The sequence below is a fragment of the Sinocyclocheilus grahami genome, unplaced genomic scaffold (assembly GCF_001515645.1).
Source record: "Sinocyclocheilus grahami isolate Dianchi unplaced genomic scaffold, SAMN03320097.WGS_v1.1 scaffold782.1, whole genome shotgun sequence".
Lineage (NCBI taxonomy): Eukaryota > Metazoa > Chordata > Actinopteri > Cypriniformes > Cyprinidae > Sinocyclocheilus > Sinocyclocheilus grahami.
The window spans coordinates 276,047-294,299 of record NW_015505961.1 but is presented as its reverse complement, the minus strand read 5'-3'; the positions used below and the strand labels follow the sequence as shown (position 1 = coordinate 294,299).

Sequence of the window (18,253 nt, the reverse complement as noted above, 5' to 3'; positions counted from 1 at the left end):
GTCATTTTTTTTTGCTACTAAAAAAAAAAAAAAAAAAAAAAAAGAAAAAAAAAAAAAAAAAGAAATTCAAGTCAATTTTCACAATTTAATAGAAATATTTCTATTAAACGAAATACTGTACATTGGCAGGAGGGATGAATAAAGTAGAGGTCTGCATTCCTGCGGCTCTCCCACGGGAACTGACCAGATTTTTTTGCGCTGCGGGATTAAATTCCCGAATAAAAACGCGGTAGCGGTCGGTAACTCGTGTAATTCTGGTGAATGGGAGCGGGCGGTCTAACAATATCCCGTTCCCGACGTCCATTCAGAACTGCATATCTGCGATTTATTCTTCTTGACCAGCTTTGTTCAGCTTGCGCTCAGGACTGTTATGCACGCATGCTTTAACGTCACGCATTTTATTTGCGGGGTCTATGCATGAGCATAACGATACTCCGAGCAGGCTGTACCGGTGGTAAATATACGGCCCTCAGACAGAACAGGCAGGTTGTCGGATGAGTGACGGAGCAGAATAAGGATGGAGCAAAGTGTGGATGCGCTGTCCTTAAAGGACGTTCAACTCTGTTTTGTTTAGATTTTGCTTAGCCTATAATTTTAAATGAAAGATGTCGTATTTATTTTTCTCTGCGACACTTTTCCTACCGTGTTAACAGAAAAATGTCAAACGAATTTAGTATTTTGACAAGACGAATAAAAATAGCTAATTTTCTCTCTGCGACACATTTTCCTATTGTGTTGTAAATGTTAAACGAATTGTATCATGACAAGACGAATACAATAAATATTTTTTGTACAACATTTTTATTTTCTGACACTTTTTTTCCTACCGTGTTGCATAAAATATTAAACTAATTTTGTGTCTTACTATAATTTATACCAATTAAATTTTCTCTCTGCGACACATTTTCCTATTGTGTTGTAAATGTTAAATGAATTGTATCATGACAAGACGAATACAAGAAATAAAATTTTTGTACAACATTTTTATTTTCTGACACTTTTTTTCCTACCGTGTTGCATAAAATATTAAACTAATTTTGTGTCTTACTATAATTTATACCAATTCAAGTCAAAGTCAATAAATTCAAGACTCTTGACAAGACGAATAAAATAACATGCAATTTTGTGCAGACTACACTTTTATATGTTAGCCTCTCTCTCTTTCTTTCAGTAGCGGAAATTTAAACGTGAGATTCTGGAAACGAGATCTAAATTTAGCGGGAACGGTCGGGTCGGGAAGAAAACTACTCCAAGCATACAGCGGGTGAACAAAGAGTTAATATATAGCGGGAGGGTGCGGAATATAACCTTGCGGGAGTTATAAAAGAGCAGACCTCTAGAATAAAGTAAATAAAATAAAATAATGGAAGTATAATTCAAATAAAAATTAAATTAAAAAAATTATATAAAATATAAATGAGGATAATTAAAACTGTAAAAAAATAACTGACGTGTCTATAAAAAATGTAAACAAAACAGATAAATAAAATTAAACAAAATTAGGTATAATTTAAAAAAGAAAATTTAAATATATAAAATACATTTTCAAAAAAATATATGTATAAGTGTACATTATTTAAAAATTACATAAATAACTAAAATATAATTTTACTAAAGCATATCATCAATAAAACGAATAAAATCAAGGAAAATTTAAATAACTAACCAAAATACATTAAAAACTTTTTGAAAAAATATAATACAGCAGTCAACATTTGAAGCGGATTAAAAAAAAAAAGTTGTTCCAAGACAAGAATGCATTTTGGTTTTAGGTTTTAGGACAACTTTGATGAAAGGTTTTGATCCACTTCAAAGGTTGACTAGTGTATATTAGTATATAATATATAGTATAATTTTACTAAAGCATAATAAAAACAAGTATAATCAATAAGTTAGGATTAGGGTACATTTTATTAAATCGCCAAAGGGATATTTACAATTTTATTTTTTTACACATTTACAAAAACAAACAAAAAACCAGACAAAATAAAGTATAATTGATATATATATATATATATAAAAAGTACAATTAAAATAACTAACCAAAATACACATTAATATATAACTTAGTTAAATTATTTTTTAAATATATAATATAAATAGCAATTTTGCTAAAGCAAAATTAAAAAGTGATTAAAATTAAATTAAATATTTTTAAAAAGTATAGTTATCTAAAACAAAATAAACTAACTAAAATTAAATAATTGAAATTATTTAAAATTAATAACCAAATAAGAATAACTAGGGGGAAAAAAACAGAACATGTATAATTACAATCCTTAATTTAAAGTATTTTACTCGCATTCACGAGAAAGTTTAATAGCGTTCTAAAGTCCGTTGTTGCAATATAACCCAAGTTTGTCTGTGGTTTTGTCTCTTACCCTGCAGACGTTGTGTTGGCATTCTGTGGTGATGGGCTGATAGACGACTTCTTGGCAGCAGATGCACAGGAAAACTTCCTCCACTTTATTGATGAAGCGCTACAAGTGTGACAAACACATTAAATCAGCAATCATCAGAGCGGCTTAATTACAAGATGTGACGATAACGAAGGGTCTCTGGTCTGAACGTACAGGTCCAAGGTTGAGAGACTCCATGGCTTCGTCCCACAGCTTCTTGTTGAGCTCGTCGTCCTTGATCAAGGCCTTCTGCTCTTTGCTCAGTTTGTATGCCTCCACTTTCATCTTCTTAGGCGTGCTTTTGGCCGGAGAGCTCTTCTCGTCCACTGAGATGGAGAAAAGCGATGACATTACAGACTTGATTACAGTCTTTATTGAATCAGGACGTTTTCACTTACCGGTCTGGGATTTCCTCTTCCTCTTGCCCTTGGTGGGCGTTTCTTCAACGTCGTCATCATCTTCGTTTTTGTTCTCTTTCTCCTTTTCTTTCGCAGCTACTGCTTCCAGATAACCTTCAGGATACTGAAGCACCAGAGAATGAGGATTCATGAGCGATTCGCAAACTAAACAGGCGAAACTTGAGTGAAATCTGGCAGACGTTACCTGCATGGTGAGCCCCAGTTTCTTAATGCGCTCTTTCCCATCACGGGTCCACGGCGCAGGTTCATCGTCGTTACGTTTCAGCAAGTATCTCCAAACGAGGAAGCCGGACTTGCCCTTTTCTGGCCAATACTTCACCACCTAATAAACACGACGAGTAATTACTGCCCACATGCAACTGCATAAAATAAGTATAATTCAAATAAAAATGTATCAAAGAAAGTTTTCAATAAAGTATTGAAAAAAATTTGTCCTGTCAAACAACTAATCACGATTAAACGCATCCAAAATAAAAGTGTGTTTACATAATACGTGTATAGTGTATATTTATAATGTATATATAAATACAAGCACATGCATGTATACATTTAAGAAAAATATGTAATGTTTATTAAATATATTTATATATAATATAAATTATATTAATATAAATATATACACATGTAAATATTTTCAAAATATATACTGTGTCTATATATACACATAATAAATATACACAGCACACACATATTACGTAAACAAACTTTTATTTTGGATGTGTTTAATCGCGATTAATCATTTGACAGCACTAAAAATAAATAAATAAATAAATAACTAGGCCTACAAGCCTGGGAAGGAAGGAATGGAAATAATTACTAAATAAAATAAAAATAAAGAAAAATAAATTATAATTATTGAAGTAAATGAATAAATGTTCCTAGGAACGAATAAATAAAATAAATAATTAAAATACTTGAATAACTAAAGTGTGTATAAAAGTATAATAATAAAAAAAATACATACATAAAATGTTTTTTTTTTTTTTTTACATTTTAATTATAAGTAAATTGAAATGCAGTATAACAATTTTAAATACGTAAATCAAAATAACTACTAAAACATGAAAGCATAATCAAAATAAAAAACACGTAAAAGTATAATTAAAATATAAACAGTGCACTTGAAACTGTATAATATATATATATATGTATATGTATATGTATATGTATATATATATGTATATATATATGTATCAAAAGTTAAAATACTTAAATTTGTATTAATAAATTACCATTAATTATAATTATTGAATAACAAATGCATATAAAAACTAATAACCTAATAAAAATAACAAAAAAAGCAACAATACATATTGAAAGTATAATTAAAAAAAGTATGTTAAAATTTCAAGGTCCATCACATGCATTCACTGAGAACATTTATGAATAAATAAGATGTATAAAAAGGTCTAAAACGGATGTAAATGTTGAAAACGACAAATCGCTCACCTTGTAAATGCCGTCGTAGCGGTTGCCGTCTTCGGGACTGTACTTGCTGTGTTTGCGTCCTTTGGAGCTGCGCACGACTCTCACAGGTTTCCCAGCCTTCCAGTCTTTGGCCTCGGCGCCTTCCTTCTCGTTCACCGCCGCATTGCAGTTCAGAGCAAGAGCCCTACAAATCACAAACCAACAATAAAAACAAGAGAACTCGCACATTTCTTCCACGGTCTGTCCACGTTTGATGCAATTTCATCATCGCAACATTGAAATCTTCCATACTGCATGAAGCGCAACGCAAATAAATGCAACTCCAAATAGCTAACCCAGGAAATGTTTAATAATGCGACGGTTCTCTGACCTGTTCATATTGGTGAGCTTCTGATCGCAGGACTGCTCGGCCGTCCTCTTGTTTCCCGAGAGGTCACGACCCCCAGATCCCGTGTAGGTGAACTCATTACCGTCATCCTGAATAAAGAGCGAGGCACAGGTGAACGGAGGAAGGGAAAGAGTTCTTGAAGGACAGCTTTGGACGAGAATCACAAACGTACCACGTCATCTTCGTAGCCCCCGGCGAGAACCAGAGAATAAGCGCCGTCGTTACTCCTGCCGTGAATCCCAGCGACGTGAGGCCTGTGAATGCCGGATTCACTCACCTGAGCGTCAGAAATACAACAAGAGCCCCAAGATGAGCATCTTCACATGATTACTGGACTTTTTCCATTTTAGAAATATTTTTAACTAATGAATTATTTTGGAAAAAAAAAAAAAAGGGTAAAAACACCTTTTGTTTTAAACATATGAAAATAATTTAAAATATCCATAAATATTATAAAATGAAGTTTAGCATATAATTACACTTTAATAACTAAGTTTATCATTAAGTAAATTGTAATCAGCTTGTTCATTATACAATTTATTCAATAATCGTTTTAAACATCCTTATAAACAACATTAATGGTATAATAAAAGCTAAAATTTAATTATGACGTTTGTATAAAAAAAAAAAACTAAAATACGTAATTTAAACAAGATGGGACTAAAAGAAAATGTAGTGTTATTTACTAGTTTTATTACATTATTAAACTAATAAATGGAAACCATTAAAAAAATTAATTTATTTAAAACAAAATTAAACAAATACTAATAACAGAAGCTATAATTTAACTTTTTAAAATAGTATAATTGTATAAATAATATAAATAATCCTATTTTAGGGTTTCCATGATTATAGAAGGCTTTAAAACAAAACTAGTATTTTTATTAGTTTTAATGATTAAGTTTTGTGACCATTTAAGAGGCCTACTAAAATAAAATAAACTCAAGCAGATTGTATATTCCCACCTGCACTCTGAACTTCCACAGCGTTCCCACTGGGACTCCAGGAACAGGGCCGTGATGGTTGGAAGGAACGATGGTGCACTGTTTAGTGCGGCCGACACACGCCATACCCTGCCAAACGAGACACCAGGCTCATAAACACTTCATCTGAACCAATCCCACACCCGTGTCTGCGATTTTGCCCGTCTGAAACGCACCTTCCCCCAATCTCTCTGACTGGATGAGCTCGCCGACGCCATCTTGGCCTTCTTCTTGCTTTCCTTCAGCTTCTCTCCGGCCAGAACCACCTCGCTGGCGTCATTACGGCATTCAGGACAATACCTGCAAAAAAGACATTTAGAGTGGAAACGACAATTGTTTTACTTGATTTGCGCAGACAATTTAAGCAAAGGTTTCACGAGTAATTCATAGAAATTTGTTTCACTAAACTCATATAATGTAGTTTAATAAACATTTTAAATATTCGTTCTTGCCAAAGGTTGTTGGTTCAAATCCCATGAACAAAACCGTATGATACTGAAACGTTCTTCAAAATACAATTGAAGTATTTAGGTTCATAGATCAATTTAAGCGACAACTTTCATGAGAGCAAAAACAGCTAAAGCTGGCAAGTTTATTTGATGTTGTCAGAAGGTTGTTGGTTCAAATCCCTCAAGAATCAATTTGTTTCTTTGGATGAACGTATTAAGCAAGTAATTAGTGACGAGAACAAATTTAGCAGTCTGTCGCAAGAATGGTTTTACGAACAGCTGCCGAGCGGTTTACACAAATTCAACAATTTACAAATTATATTACATTGTTACAAGCTTTGTGGTTTTTAAAATCTTTCATATTTAAATGCTGTATAAATAAAATTGTATGAAAAATGAACTATGACTAACTTCCTTCATTATACAATTGAAATATTTGTTTGTAGATCAATTTAAGAGAAACTTCCATGAGCACAAAACAGATCTAAAGCCAACAAGTTTTGACGTCACCAAAAGGTTGTTGGTTCAGATTCCTCAAGAGTTTATTTGTTGTTGCTTTGGAGGAACATATTAGATAAATGATAAGTAATTAGTGACGGAGAACTCCTTTACTAGACCTCGTTGTGAGAACGAATGGTTTTACAAACACTGTACAATTTACAATTGATTTTAGAGCCTAGCGTAACAAAAAATATATGTAATCAAGAGCTTTATTTTTAAACATTGTAAACAAAGCTTTACATTCAAAGTGGACTAGAGTGAACTTTCATCATTATACAATTGAAATACTTAAGTTTGTAGCTTAAGATAAACAGAGCACGAAAACAAAAGAAGCTAAATCTAAAAGCTAAGCATTTTTTATGTCACTAAAAGGTTGTTGGTTCAAATTTGTTGCTACTTTGGAGGAATGCTTTCGATAAATTATGAGTAATTAGTGGCGAAAACCTTGTTTACCAGTCCTAGTCACAAAAATGATTTTACAATCACCAGTGATTTACACATTCAACAACTTGCAAATGATATTGGAGTTTAGTGTAACAAATCTATGTGACGGTTTTAAACATCTTAAACTGTATGATCAATGTTCGATAACTACGAAGTGTTTCTTCATTACACTTAAAACTTTCAAGTAGGTAAAGAAACTTAAAGGGTTAGGCCATGTCCACACGTACACAGGTATTTTTTATAAACTGAGTTTTTTCTTCTTTCGTTTTTTAAAAAAAACCTCCATCCACATGAAAAATGCAAAAGCATGCTATGAAGCACTGTCAAGAGCATGCCAAACCAACAGGTGGCGATATAATCTCAACCGTAAAGCCATGTTGGCCAATCAGAAGCCTGAAAAAGTTTCCAGTAGGCGGAGATAACAGCGCAGGCGCCGACGTCACAAGCCAAAAACTCCGGTTTCGCTGTCTACACGATAACACTGCAACCGGAGTTTTTGAAAATCTTCACCCTGGCAGCAGTTTTCAAAAATGTCCGGTTTCAGTGACCTGGTGCTGCGTTTGCGTGTGGACAAACGGCCAAACCGCGTAGAAAAAGCTGCGGTTTTGAAAAAACCTGCGTTGGTGTGGACAGGGCCTTAGTTCACCCAAAAATTAAAATGCTGTCATTAATTACTCACCCTTATGTCGTTCCAAACTCGCTAGACCTCCGCAACACAAATTTGTTGACATTTTTCAAAAACAATATTTTTGATGAATTCCGAGAGCTCTCTGACCCTCCCATAGACAGCAAGCGTCCTTACACGTTCAAGGCTCAGAAACTTTGCAAGGACATCGGTAAAATAATCCATGTGACATCAGGGGTTCAACCATAATTTTACGAAGCTACGAGAATTTTCTCTTTTTTTCCGCACAAAAAATAAACTTTATTCAACAATTTGTCTCCTCCGCGTCATTTTTTTTTTTCTCTTGAGGGTCAGAGAGCTCCCGGGATGCATCAAAAATATCTTAATTTGTGTTCCGAAGATGAACAAAGGTCTTATCGGTTTGGAACAACATGAGGGTGAGCAATTAATGACAGAATTTTTGAGTGAACTATCCCTTTAAGAGACAAACATTGTGAACACACAAAAATAGCTAAAGCTAACAAGTTTTTTTGATGTCGCTAGAAGTTTGTTGGTTCAAATCACTCAAGAGTTGATTTATTGTTGCTTTGGATGGAAGTATCAGATAAACTCGTTTACCAGTCCTCGTCCTCAGGGATGGTGGTGAGCGGCGGGTTCAGGCAGTAGGTGTGAAACGCCATGTCGCATTCGTCGCACAGCAGCTGTTTGTCGGGATCCTGCTTCACACCGCAAGCGTGACAGTTGCACATGCGGCAGTTCTTCTTCGGGTCATCTTTGCAGACCTTGCACTCAGGTCCGTTCGACCCTGAAGTGACAGAAACAAGGAACCTTATAGTTTGCGCTTATATCGAGAAAGAATACCGCAAAACCGAATTGTAGGTTCGATACGATACTAAGAAGTCAGACTCACTCTTGAGAGGGCTGTCAGAAGAGGCTCCTGGACCCTCCGAACTTCCTGGCTCCTCGATCTTGTAGATTTCGGTTACAAACATGATGCGGCAGTCGTTGAGAGAATCGCCAGCGTCTCTGTAGAAAGTGTGGACAAACATTGTGAGCGAAACAAAGGAAATGACCAGCAGAACCAATGCAATTTTAAACATCTAATTTTCACACTGGTTTCACGAGGAATTAGAGCTAATTTTTCCTGCTGAAGGTAACAACTTTCATAAAAAGGGGCTTTACAAACATTTTACATATTCGTTCTTACATAAAAATTATTTTGCGAATACTTCGAGTGATTTACATATTTACAAATGATTGTAAAGCTTAAATGTAACAAATTTGCAATATACTTAAATATTACACAAACAAAACTTACATCAAAATCTATTTTAATTCTATAGAATGCTTACATTTGTAGATGCATCATTTAAACAGACAAACCAACAGAAAGAAAATGGAATTCAAGAATTGTTTTACAAACACTTCACGGAGGATTTACCCAAATTCAATTTACCAATGAATTTAAGAGTTGTGTAAAATGCTATAATTGTTTTAAATATTTTTAAATGTGATTTTAATTGTATAATAAAATGATCCAATTAAATTAAAACCATTAAGTTTGCAGATAACAAACTTGAGCAAACCAACAGAAAAAAAAATAAAAAATGAAAGCAAGGCATTTTTCATGAGAAATTAATGCAAACTTACTCTGCTAACTGAAAGCCTTGCATAGAAAGTGGTTTGGGTAAACATTCCTAACCCCTTAACAGTCACTCACATTTTTGAACAGACGTGAAAGTGCACGATCCAAACTTAAATTTTTATAATTCATGAACAAAAACATTTTGTAACATGATATTGATGTACCATTTTCATGGTAATGCAATGTTTGATTTTAAAATGGGTTTCAAAGAATTAATTTTGAGATTTAAAGTTTTCAATTGATATATAATGTCTGATGATTTCTAAAGTGTGATAGAGAAAAAGGCAACGAAGACTACTTTTTTTGACAAAGGTCAGAACTCCTGTTATGTAGATTTTTGAGGTGCACTCTTGTCAAAAATGTATCCATTACTTTTCCTACATAATTTTTAACAAAAGCTTTGATAAAATATCTATTTAGGAGTCTTAGACCTTTCCAACGATATATAGTTTGTCATGATTAGATTAGGATTTAATTGTAATATAGTGAAGTAAACTTAGGCGTCCCACAGAGGGGACGGGTGACAGTTAAAAGGGTTAAACAAATTTGATAATTTTCAAATTATTTTAAAGCCTAAACCCAACCCTCTACACTGCGAGTAAATCTCTCGCATATGTGACTAAATCTTCACTCTGGGCGACAAAATGTCTAATATTAGCCAATGGCTAATAAATTCTCAGATTTTACTCGCCAGTGTGTGAGTTGGAGGCAGAGTATAAGTTTAGCACAGATATATTTTCACTCACCGAACACTCTCTGACTGAGCGCTTCAGAGTTTCACTCTCCGTCAAGCGATCTGTGATATCTTTCATTTCATCTCAATGGATGCACCGGTGTTTGTGTATTTGGCGTACCGTAAAATCTAGTGTGAAGGTGCACTACTCGCCGTCACTTTCTCTCACTTGTGCAAAGTGAGAGAGTCTTGCATAACATGCAGAATTGATGTGCTACATGCAAACGATATTCTTTGTTGTACTTTCCTGTCAAAATAACGGAGTTCCTTTGGAATTCTGCAGCTTTTAAGAACGGCCGGTTTCTCCGCTAGTGGGCGGGACTAGTGCGGAAACACAATCTCATTGGCTGGCGCTCACCTATTATCGTTCCAGTTTTGATTTCAGCAAATCCGTTCGAGCGAACGCACACAACCCGATTAATATTCATGAATCCAGCAGCTCATTAATACTTGGTGCGTTTTATATTGTTCTTAGTAGAAATGGTATAATAATAATATTATTATTATAATTATTATTATCTTATCAGAATTAGTGTGTTTTTTGCTAATTTTTACAAAAACACTAAATGACCAAAAAAGCACCAGTCCTAAATTCAGTTAAAATGACTAATTTGCATTCATACATGGTTACAAAGTTTTAATTCTAATTACTAAACTTCTATTATTAATACTTGATTATCATATTATAATGCTTGACTGATTGATGTTAAGAGTGTACTTTCATATATTTAAAAAGCTGTGCCATTTTACAAACTAATATAACTACTAATAAAAAAATAAAAAAATAAATGTACTAGCCAATGGTGACTCAATTGCCAAGGTGTCCGTAGACACCATACTATATTGTTCAAAATCTTTTTAAACACATTTTAATTGTACATTAAAGCTTTATTATAAAGTTCATAATTAACTATGCCAGGGGTGGCGAACGTCAGTCCTGGAGAGCCGCAGCCCTGCAGAGTTTTGCTTCAACCCTAATCAAACACACCTGAACAAGCTAATCAAGGTCTGAAGGGTTACTAGAAAGCTACAGGCAGGTGAGTTTTAATTAGGGTTGGAGCTGAACTCTGCAGGGCTGCGGCTCTCCAGGACCGGAGTTCGCCACCGCTGAACTATGCCATTAAAAACCTTAAGTTCATAAATAATTCAAAATGAGAAACTCTTATTAGACCAATAAAAGAAAATGGTTTGCAAGTGGAATCGACAATTTTTAATCAGATTTGCTCATCGAACATTTGTGTATTTGCTCTTGCGCAAGAACATTTTTTTCTACATGGTTTGGCTAAAAGCTTGGCTTAATGACGTGCAAAAGATATTTTGAAGAATGTTGGTAACCAAAGAGTTGACGGTAGCCTTTGACTTTTATAGTATTTTTTTTTTCCATATTATGGAAGTCAGTGGCTACCGTCAACAGTTGGGTTACCAACATTCTTCAAAATATCTTATTTGTGTTCAACAGAAGGACGAAACTCATTTGGAACAAGTGAAAGGATGGATAAATGAGAGAATATAAATTTTTTGGGTGAACTATTGTCATTAATTACTCACCCTCATGTCGTTCCAAACCCGTAAGACCCCCGTTCATCTTCAGAACACAAATTAAGACATTTTTATTTCATTCCGAGAGCTCTGACCCTCCCATAGACAGTAAACATACGTACACGATCAAGGCTCAGAAACGTAGTAAGGACATCGTTAAAATAATCCATGAGGGGTTCAACCGTAACTTTACAAAGCTACGAGAATATTTTTTGTGTGCAAAGAAAACAAAAATAATGACTTGATTCAACAATTTGTGTCCTCCGTGTCATCCTGGCGTTATTTTGGAGAATATCCACTAAATGCAAACAGCGAATGCTGTTCGGTGTCAGCAGCACCATATGCGGATACGCTGTTTACGCTTTGATCTGAACTTATCCGCGTACATACGTATGTGATATTTTCCAAAATTATGCTATAGAGTGACGCGGAGGAGACGAATTGTTGAATCAAGTCGTTATTTTTGTTTTCTTTATGAAGCTACGAGAATATTTTTTGTGCGCAAAGTTACGGTTGAACCCCTGATGTCACATGGATTATTTTAACGATGTCCTTGCTAGGTTTCTGAGCCTTGATCATGTAAGTATGCTTGCTTTCTATGGGAGGGTCAGAGAGCTCTCAGAATTCATCAAAAATATCTTAATTTCTGTTCCGGAGGTCTTAAGCCCCGTTCACTCCAAGAACGATAACTATAAAGATATTAACGTCCACACCAGCGAACGATATCATGTTTATTTTAAGTGCACGCTCGTCTGCCGCTTTAAATTCTCGAGCTCCTTATAGCAAGATGGATTCTGTTGGATTGGCTGTCAATGTTTGTATTGTTCATCAGCTGGAAAAAATCATTCTGATAGTGATTCCAGTGATATTGTTTCTCTGTGCCTTCATCGTTATAGTTGTGGTGTGGACTCTGCTATTCTTTAATATTGAGAACGATTTTTAGAACTATATCTTTATCGTCCTTTGTGTGAACAGGCCTTGGTTTGGAACGACATGAGGGTGAGTAATTAACGACAGAATTTCATTTCTGGGTGAACTATCCCTTTAAAGACTAAAACATCATCCTACCCGAGCAGGATCTTGCCATAAACCTCGCGCTGGGTGCGTGTTTCTCTCTTCCTCTGGATCTCGGCGTCATACCAGTAGCCGCGCTCCTTGGGCTCGTCCGGGTTGAAGTTCACCATCACGATCATGCCCTGGTCCAGCTGATGCCACTGGTAGACGGTGCGCGCCCGCGGTCGGATGTCTTTTCCACACAGCTGCACCACGCCATTCTCAGGGTAACTGCACAGAGCACACACTCGCAACATTAGCATTCAACAGCACGGGATGTTTAAACAGACCGCCTTTGATAAACGGTTTAAGACACAGATGAAAGGAAAGACAAACTGGGAGATGTTAACAGGTGCATGAGGCACTCGCGATGAATCCAGGTGTTCATGCTGAAATCGGTTTGAATTTGGAGGAGGGGGGGGATCTATATTTTGTAGATTTGAGCCTGTGCGAGTAAAACTGTAAGGTGAATAACACATTCAACATTATATTTTCCGAAGTCTGTCTTCCAAGTCAATTCAGCCTTATAATTGGGTCATAAGAACATCTGACTGAAAATTACTTGCGATTCAGAAAGTGAATCAGTTGTTGACTTTGACTCAAAATGATAATTCATGAATCTTTGGAATTGTTCATGACTCATTGAATGTTTTAAGATTTGGATGTCAAACTGTATTTGTTGTTGAGCACACATGAAAACGAAGGCACGAGGATTAATACGGAGTATCGTTAAAGCTGCAGTTCGTAAGTTTTGCCTCTTTGTCGCCATCTCTGTTTGAAAACCTGGAATTGCAGCTGTGTGCTGAATTATCTTCATTGCGTGGGTTGTGAGTCGGCACGGCTCCAGCGTGGATTAATCTAATGTTCTGAAGAGTATGTGTGGCAGTCAGTCACCGCACCGGTGTGGATAATTACTGTACTTCACAATCACAGATTCTAGCTTACGTCTTGGAATATATGACCAAAATAAGCATTTTCACTGTATGCTGTCATCTAAACAAGTAACAAGTCTGCCACGTTTGTTCTGACCAATTGAGGATTACCATAAATCTCGCTACCAATGGTGATTTAATCTAAAGATTGATTAGCTCATATCACATCAAACCGTTCAAATTATTTTTATTGTTATACTTTATTCTCAAATGATTAATGTTAACAACATCAGCATTGGGGACTATGAGTATAGTGTGTATTAGCGTGTAGATTTCAATTTCTGCTCAGTCTAATCTAATTGTCATACTCTTGTATGAAATTCTCATATTAAGACATTTTTAAAACCCAAAAAGTAAATTATGCTCCCTTCGAACTGATTTTCTTTAAAATACAAATCTTTGTAATCCCAACCTATCTGCGCCTCAAACCAGGCACCCATGTTCAAGACTCGAGCATCCACAAACTCATTGATCTTAGTAAAAAATTTTTTTAAATACATTTACTATCAGATAGGAAAAAAATAAAAACCAAACAAGACATTTGTAGTGGAATCGATATGATGCAAATGAAATGACAATTTTTACACAAATTTGACAATTTCAAAATTATTTTAGAGCCTAACAAACACTATATATTTTATAAAATCTCTTTAATAAATTTAAATACTGAAAAATTGCTTTCGTTTCTCTTTTGAAAATCACTTTGGATAAAAGCGTCTGCTAAATGTACTATATAATTGTAAATATAACAACAAAACCTGTTAACTGTATAATAAAAACTTGAAAATTGAAATATGAACTTCAATATCAATATTGAATTTTGTTCATTATACAGTGTTTTTTGTTACACTGGGATCTAAACGTAATTTTTTGACTTGTATAAATATTGAATACATTTATTGATCACAAACAAAACATTTTTTACTATTAAATTTATTACGTTTGTAGATTATGTAAAAATACAAGAGACAAACGTAGCCAGCAAAACGTCAAAAAAGAAAAACCCCACCAACATGACGTTTATAGTGGAATCAACACAATTTATAATATGCAACAATTTGCACAAGAATAGTTTCATAAGCAATTAACGCAAATTTGCTCTGGTAACTGAATGCGACAACTTATAAAGTGATTTTCCAAACACAGCATATTAGTTCTTGCAAAAGAATAGTTTTACGAATGCTTTACCAATTTACGCAAATTCGACAATTTAGAGAGATTCAAGAGACTGGTGTAACAAAAAATATAATTATTTGAATAACTATGTTTAAAGAATTATAAAACGGAGAGTTCCGGTCCTTGATTCTGATTGGCTGAGCCACGTTCGAAGCTGTTGTAAATTACTCTACAAACATACACCTTTGTTTACCACAACTGTTTGAGGAACTACATTGCTTGGTGGAAGAATACTGTTTTTATTAATATCATTACACTTTATTTGCTCTGTTTTATTTTGTGAAACCTTACTACGTATATGGAATAACCGTTTTATAAAAGCAATTCACGTCGTGCCAAACAACGCCCCTTATCGGTTATAAATTCACTGTAAACCACGGCTTCTTGGGGCTTATTGCTTTATTAATAATTTCAATATACAAGAGACAAACTTGAGGCCAACGAGACATTTATAGTGGAATTGACCATTTTTAAATTTGATTTGTCATGACAATTTACGCAAGAACGATTTCATGAGCTTTTAATAAGGTTTTATCGCAGTTTCTCACCTTGTAAAAGCCAAAGCCAGGGTCGATGAGATCCGGCGTGTCAGTCTGGCCCGAGGTCCCGGCGCCTTGGCCGTCGCTCTCACCATGCGTGGAGCTCTTATCGGACTCGCTCTGGGCCGATCCGCAGCCGGAGTCAGAGTCGGACAGCTCGGCCTCTTTGTCCTTCGGCAGTGGCGCCGACGTGAGCTTCTGACGCACCAGAAGTTGCACGATGTCGTTTAACCCAACATTATAGTCGAAGATTGTGTGGCCGTCTTCCATCTATGATGCCCAAACAAGACATTTAACATTAAAGGGTTATTAGTTCACTTCCAGAATAAAACATTTCCTGATAATTTACTCACCCCCATATCATACAAGATGTTCATGCCGTTCTTTCTTCAGTCGCCAAGAAATTATGTTTTTTTGGAGGAAAACATTCCAGGATTTTTCAGCATTAGCTCTGCATCTTTATTAGGTGATATTGGAAAGGTAGTCGGAAGTACAGACTAGGGCTGTCAATTTTTTTTCCAATTTTCGTCAAATTTAAAATAAAAATCCACATTCCACATTTGAATTTTAGGTGTGCGTTAAGGAGGCAGCCTTATCAGTGGTGCACGAGATGCGATGACGATGTAAGTGTGGTTGTATTATAATGTTTTTGTTAACCTATCCAGTTGAAGCCACTAGATGCGGCGCTGCTACGTTGTTCATTACAAATATTGCGGAAAAAGAGAACATCAATGCAGAGAAGATCTTGTTTACATCAAAACTGAAACCAAGCCATTCTACAGGGACATCTATCACCGTTGCACTCGCATCTCGCACAAAGGAGCCGCATGTTTAGAAAGCCATGTAAAATTAATACAAGTTTAACTTTGAAAAAAACATTTATCAAGACTTTATGGCGGGTTTTTCCCCATCCCACTACAACTCATGTTTTTAAATGAAAAATGTACTGTGTGATTGGCTTTCCGCCCTTTGTATTAAACTATGCATACATACATGATGCCGTTTTGTTTGTAGTTGTTGAAGCAACTTAATTATAATTGGTTTATAAACATTATGCACATTTTTTTTTTCACAGATAGTCGTTATCTTATGCTTTGAATAACTGTGCATTAGTAATATTTTGCTTGATGCGGCCTCTTGTGGCCTCAGAAGAGAAGCCAAAAGCTATTCTTCACCATAACTGAAATTATGCATTTTAAATTTGAATTTTGATAATATTTAAGTACAAAATTCAAATTTAGTTTTTCATCCATTTTGACAGCCCTAGTACCGACCCAGTTTACAAAGCGAACATGTGAAAGAAGTCATTGTCCTTTACTAAAAAGGTAAAACAACGATGTCAGATGATTTTAAAGTTGGGGGAGAAAATTAGGAGTTTTTAACCGAAGTACAAAGACGAAGAACGAACCATGCGTAACCTTTCCAACTGGACTGCGTAATGCATGAAGACGCACATCGCAGAGCAAGCCGAGCATTTGTGGTTAAAAAGTGGATAATTTATTATTTTCAGAAAATGACAGATCGTTTCGCTATACAAGACCCTTATTCCTCGTCTGGGATCGTGCAGAGCCCTTTGAAGCTGCATTGAATCGTTGGCCACCATTGAAGTCCACTATATAGACAAAAATCCTGAAATGTTTTCCTCAAAAAAAATAAAATAAACAAGTTCTTGGCAACTGAAGAAAGAAAGACATGAACATCTTGGATGACATGAGGGTGAGCAAACAATCAGGAAATTTTTATTCTGGAAGTGAACTTATCCTTTAAAACAACAATACACAAAATAATGCTTCATTTTTTGCTACCCAACCAATTTCTAACAGATAAAACCAATCCCCGTCCACTTTACAGAAATAAACCCGCTTATGAACGCCACGTCACCTGTTTGCCTCTGTAAAAGAGTCGCTGCCTCTCAGCTTCGACATTGAAGAGCTCGGCAATCTTCACACGTAGCTCGTCCACCTTGGTGAGCTTGGACAGGGAGTCTACCCGATGGGTCTCCTTGCCATCCATAGTGCGCACCTGGATCCACATGGCGGCAAACCTGCAACGTCAGCGAGTGAGATTATTTCCCGCCTTGCTTTTTATAGTTCAGTCTATGGCTCTGAGCCAAGAGCTTCAAAGCAGCAGGAAAAAGGTGTTTGTTTCACAGTGACGTGAGTGACACGGGCAGCTTTTTCCTCATTCGTCTCCTCCGGCGCTTTTAGGGTTGATACTTCAAGAAGCTGCTTTGAAGCGATCTGTTTTTTACGACTTTATGTAGAGTTACATTACCTTTACAAAAAAAAGGTGTTAGCACGATACAGTGATGCAACCGAATGGCAAAACCCAAGGTACTTCAATTTCCAAGCATTTCCACACTAATTTTTTTATGTTTTCCAATTTATGATCAATTAGGCCTAATAGGTTTTCAGTGAATGTCCGAACATGGTGTATGCATTTTTCATTGTACTAAATGATTACAATATTTAAATAAAATGATATTACAAAAGGCACACCAAACAAAACTAACGTAAAACATGGTTTTACCAAGGTATATGCCTGAAAAATTTGGTTTTACCAAGGTACATGCTCAAGAAATGCAGTTTTACCATGGTATATGCCCAAAAAACATGGTTTTACCAAGGGGCATGCCCAAAAAACATGGTATTACCAAAGTACAGGCCAAAAAACATGGCATTACCATGGTAGATGCACAAAAACACGGCTTTACCATAGGGCATGGGGCATGCCCAAAAAACATGGTATTACCAAAGTACAGGCCAAAAAACATGGCTTTACCATGAGGCATGCCCAAAAACATGGTATTACCAAAGTACAGGCCAAAAAACATGGCATTAACCAGTGGTAGATTCACAAAAACATGGCTTTACCATGGGGCATGCCCAAAAAACATGGCTTTACCATGGTAGATGCACAAAAACATGGCTTTACCATGGGGCATGCCCAAAAAACATGGCTTTACCATGGTAGATGCACAAAAACATGGCTTTACCATGG

General features: G+C 35.6%; 1 protein-coding gene across 1 annotated transcript in view; it reads right to left on the bottom strand.

Annotated features, from left to right (window-relative positions):
• Positions 1-18,253, bottom strand: part of uhrf1 (ubiquitin-like with PHD and ring finger domains 1) — a 24,785-nt gene that overhangs the window by 3,511 nt on the left and 3,021 nt on the right. The window contains exons 2-16 of the mRNA XM_016246062.1: positions 17,135-17,297; positions 15,263-15,523; positions 13,932-14,011; positions 12,622-12,837; positions 8,547-8,662; positions 8,255-8,441; positions 5,794-5,917; positions 5,600-5,707; positions 4,807-4,911; positions 4,617-4,723; positions 4,268-4,430; positions 3,003-3,140; positions 2,798-2,921; positions 2,574-2,725; positions 2,382-2,480 (exon numbers count right to left, since the gene is read on the bottom strand). Coding sequence (XP_016101548.1) covers positions 2,382-2,480; positions 2,574-2,725; positions 2,798-2,921; positions 3,003-3,140; positions 4,268-4,430; positions 4,617-4,723; positions 4,807-4,911; positions 5,600-5,707; positions 5,794-5,917; positions 8,255-8,441; positions 8,547-8,662; positions 12,622-12,837; positions 13,932-14,011; positions 15,263-15,523; positions 17,135-17,287 — 2,133 coding nt within the window. The 5' untranslated portion in view covers positions 17,288-17,297. The remainder of the gene's footprint in view (positions 1-2,381; positions 2,481-2,573; positions 2,726-2,797; positions 2,922-3,002; positions 3,141-4,267; positions 4,431-4,616; positions 4,724-4,806; positions 4,912-5,599; positions 5,708-5,793; positions 5,918-8,254; positions 8,442-8,546; positions 8,663-12,621; positions 12,838-13,931; positions 14,012-15,262; positions 15,524-17,134; positions 17,298-18,253) is intronic.